Raw genomic sequence first — 4,339 nt, forward strand, 5'->3', positions numbered from 1 at the left:
ATGCTACACACAACCACGCCCTCGCACCGAGACAACAAGCTGCCGTCCACGTCCACGAGAACAGCGGAGTTGAACAGACGTGCCACTACTGCGGCAATCGTGGCTGCAGGGTAGGCACCTGCGAGTTCACGGAGATTGACATTTGGGACGGCAAGTGCAAACGGAACACCAAAGGCAAGATTGTCCTTCCAAATGGAAGTTTTTGCCCCTGCACTATCCCTGGTCTCACAATACGAGATTGAATCTATGAGTGGCATAGAAGAAATCCCGCAGCACCCGCCGCTCCGACGATGCTCTTCGAGATCGACGATCGCTCGACTGTGCAAACATTCACGCTCAACACCAGCAGCAGGATCGAGGCGCTCGAGCGAGAACTCCTTCAGCTTCGGAAGTGAAGGGAGGTCTTCGACGGCGTCGAGATTCTACAGCAGAAGAAGCCCACGACGCCAGTCGTCACGAGAAGCGCGGAAGCCTCGGGATCTGGTACATCGAAAGGAGTGGCGGCACCCCCGAGCACTTTGACAAGCACGGCCCCGCCTCCGACGATACCAGCAGCATCGCCTTCGCCGCCTACGCAATCCACGTCTCAACCTATTGCTACATCCGCTCCCCCAGCACCACCAGTACACCCCTTCGCAAACGCTCGCGATGCAACATACACCCCGCCGAACGTTCGAAACTTCGCAACTCCGCCGAAGCCCTCAAACGACAAGGGCAAGGAACCAGCGTACAAGACCATCGTCCCCGTTATCCAGCCGAAGCTTGCCGAGGAAATCTTCCAGCGTTCAATGAAGTCACAGTTCGTCACGCTGACCCCAGAAGAGTTGCTGTCGATCACGCCCGATGTTCGAACCAAGTACCGCGACGCCATCACCCCTAAGCGAGTCTTGACGTAACCCGTCGCATTGGCCCACATCGTAGAAATCAGCGCCGACGAGGTCACGGCTGTTAACCAGCTCTCGTGTTCAGGCGCAATGTTGGAACCCGGTGCTACAATCGTCCCAGACCCCTATGAAACATATCTGAAGCACATCCCTCATGGCGAGTACCCCGCAGAATTCACTGTCACATGTGATTTGAATGTGATTCGTTCAATCATCACATTGATCGACAACAAAGAGCAGATCGAATGCATCGTCGACCCAGGGTCGCAGATTGTCGCCATGTCGGAGGAGGTCTGTCTCGGCCTCAACCTCCTCTTTGATCCTACTATCCAGCTGAACATGCAATCGGCGAACGGCGAGGTGGACCGATTGTTAGGACTCATTCAAAATGTTCCCTTCTGCATCGGTGAGATCGTATTGTATCTCCAGGCTCACGTCATTCGAAACGCAGCGTACAACATCCTCCTTGGCTGACCCTTCAACATGCTCACGCAGAGCGTCGTCAAGAACTTCGCCGACAAGAACCAGACCATTACAATCCTCTGCCCGAACACCGGCAAAACCATCACAATTCCGACATACACGCAAGGAAGATCACAAAGCCAGCAGCATCCTTTTGAGTGTCGCAAGTCACATTTTCTTGCTTCGAGGAATCGATTCCCCATGATCAAGGAGAAGCCATGCTAGTCATCGACTACGATGGGGTAAAACCGAGTATTTCCTTCATCTCTCCTATTGATTCCTCAATTCCGAACGCTGTTTCGTCACTGTACCTCTCCGCATGCACCTCTGTTTCTTCATATTTGCAGTCTCTTTACGCCTCAGACAGTAGAGCTTCTAATGCCGCTCCGTCGAACGCTTCGATGTGGGCTTCGACTCTTCTATTTTCAGCTCCGTTCGCTTCGACTCCGCCATCTCCCGTTCCGATGAAGTCCATCTCACAGTTTTCCAACTCGATTCTTCCCTTTCCTTCGACGACATCGACTTCTACCCCTTCAACGCACAAGATCCTCGCCGCGACAAAGAAGAAATACAAGCCTGTCGCTCTCAAAACCAGACCTGTCCTTGGTGCCGTTCCCGAACAATTTCAAATACTTCGAGACATCAAGGACGACCCTCTATCCATCATGCCTAAGCTTTCGACCAACCCCCCGCCGTTCAAACCTACCGGTCAGTACACCCTCGAGCGCTTCGAAGCAACCGATAAGCTTCACGATGGCGACTTCTTACTACCCGACGAACGTCGAGTCCTCCACCACTTTATGTGCCTGCACAATGAAGCCTTCGCATGGACCGACGACGAGCGCGGATGCTTCAAGCCCGAGTACTTCCCCCCCATCGATTTCCCCATTGTTCCTCACACGCCCTGGGTGCAGAAGAATATTCCCATTCCGCCCGGGATCTACAACGAAGTCTGCGCGGTGATCAAGCGAAAGATCGCCGCCGGAGTCTACGAGCCATCGAACTCGTCGTATCGATTGCGGTGGTTCTGTGTCGTCAAGAAGGATGGTAAATCTCTTTGACTCGTCCATTCCCTCGAGCCCCTCAATGCAGTTACGATCCAACATTCTGGTGTACCGCCGACGCCTGAATACCTCACAGAACAATTTGGAGGAAGACCATGCGGCGGCATGCTCAACCTCTACGTCGGCTACGACAAACGACTCATCGCCAAATCTTCGAGAGATCTAACGACGTTCCAGACACCCTACGGAGCCATGCGCCTAGTCACACTCCCAATGGGTTGGACGAACTCGGTCCCGATCTTCCACAACAACGTCACCTACATCCTCCAGCCCAAGATTCCGCACATTACAGTGCCCTACATCGACGATGTTCCCGTCAAGGGTCCCGAATCCGACTACGATGACGAACGGCTCCCTTCGAACTGCAGCATTCGATGCTTCGTATGGGAGCATTTCGAGAACATGAACCACGTAGTCACTCGAATGCGCTACGCCGGAGGTACCTTTTCAGGAGTCAAGAGCGTCCTCATCACTCGAGAAATCATGGTGGTAGGTCATCGCTGCACTCCTCAAGGTTGCCTCCCCGACAACTCTCGTGTCACTGCGATATGCAACTGGGGTGCATGCGCTACTCTATCTGACGTTCGAGCGTTCCTCAGAACCATCGGCGTTGTTCGTATCTTCATCCATAATTTTGCTCACTGCGCCGACGTGCTCGTACGCCTCACAAGGAAGGACGTCAAGTTCGAGTTTGGTCTGGAGCAAATCGCGGTGCAGGAAGACCTCAAGGACGCGCTACTCTCATCCCCCGCACTCCGAGCCCTCAATTATGATTCCCCCTCTCCCGTCATTCTCGCGGTCAACACGTCGTTCATTGCCATCGGATATCACCTCTGCCAGTGCAACGAAGCCAACACGCGAGTCCGTTACTACAGCAGGTTCGGCTCGATTACGCTCAACGATCGCGAACGAAGGTTTTCGCAGCCGAAGCTTGAGATCTACGGCCTATTCAGCGCACTACGATCCCTTCGACTCTACCTGATCGGCGTTCGGAACCTCATCGTCGAAGTCGATGCTCGGTACATCAAGGGTATGCTGAAGAATCCGGACATCGCCCCAAGCGCGAGTATTAACCGGTGGATCGTCTCGATTCTCACATTCCATTTCACGCTAGTCCACGTCCCCGGTACAATGCACGGCCCCGACGGCCTCTCTCGACGCACAGCTCAGCCTGGTGATGCCATCAAAGACGAGGTCGACGAAGAGTTCGACAATTGGATCGACCAGATGCATTCTTTCGTTCACCAGATTCAGCCCCTCCCATCCGTCCAGTTGCTGGCCATCTTCACCAATGACAGAGCCGAGGATGGCTCAGATTTCAATAGGGAGGAGGATAGCTACAAGCTAGTGCCTTGATCGGAGCAAGCGCAACTCGCTGATGCGAAGCTCGACGACATGCTCGAATTTCATCGAACGTTAGCAAAGCCCAAGGACATCTCCAAAAGTGTTTACGAAGGGTTCATCAAATACTGCATGCAATTCTTCCTCGACAACGACACCCTCTGGCGCAAGGACAGTCACGGAGCACACAAGCTAGTCGTCAAGCCCGGCGATCGCCTTCGGATACTTTGAGAATGCCACGACCGCACCGCGCATCAAGGAATCTATGCAACCCGAGCCTTTGTCAATGAGCGATTCTGGTAGCCGTTCCTGTCGCGACTTAGGGTCGAGCGACAGGGGAAAACCAAATGCTGGGGGCGTTTGACTTATCTCACCGAAGCGATGGTGAGCTAGGCTCAAACCTAAGGCTAGGAACAAGATGATATATTAGTTAGGTAAGAAAAGGAATACAAGGGATGCTTACTGACCTAGGGACAAGAGGTCGAAACTGAGGTCCCTAGGGCAGCAGAGGCCGGCTTATATACATGAGGGGATTAGGGCAGGCTGTGCGTGTTGGTCCGTGTGCAGCTGGTCCGTGCGTAGCATGCT

The 4,339-nt window shown here is 53.7% G+C and overlaps 1 protein-coding gene across 1 annotated transcript; it reads left to right on the top strand.

Annotated features, from left to right (window-relative positions):
• Positions 1-290: 290 nt before the first annotated feature.
• Positions 291-896, top strand: POSPLADRAFT_1060318 (hypothetical protein; the record flags this gene model as incomplete). Its single annotated transcript, XM_024481249.1, has 2 exons — positions 291-391; positions 464-896. The coding sequence occupies 2 exons, from the start codon at positions 291-293 to the stop codon at positions 894-896; spliced, it is 534 nt and encodes a 177-aa protein (XP_024335296.1).
• Between the last annotated feature and the right edge of the window lie 3,443 nt (positions 897-4,339).

Source organism: Postia placenta, assembly GCF_002117355.1.
Source record: "Postia placenta MAD-698-R-SB12 unplaced genomic scaffold POSPLAscaffold_14, whole genome shotgun sequence".
NCBI classification, from domain to species: Eukaryota; Fungi; Basidiomycota; class Agaricomycetes; order Polyporales; family Adustoporiaceae; genus Rhodonia; species Rhodonia placenta.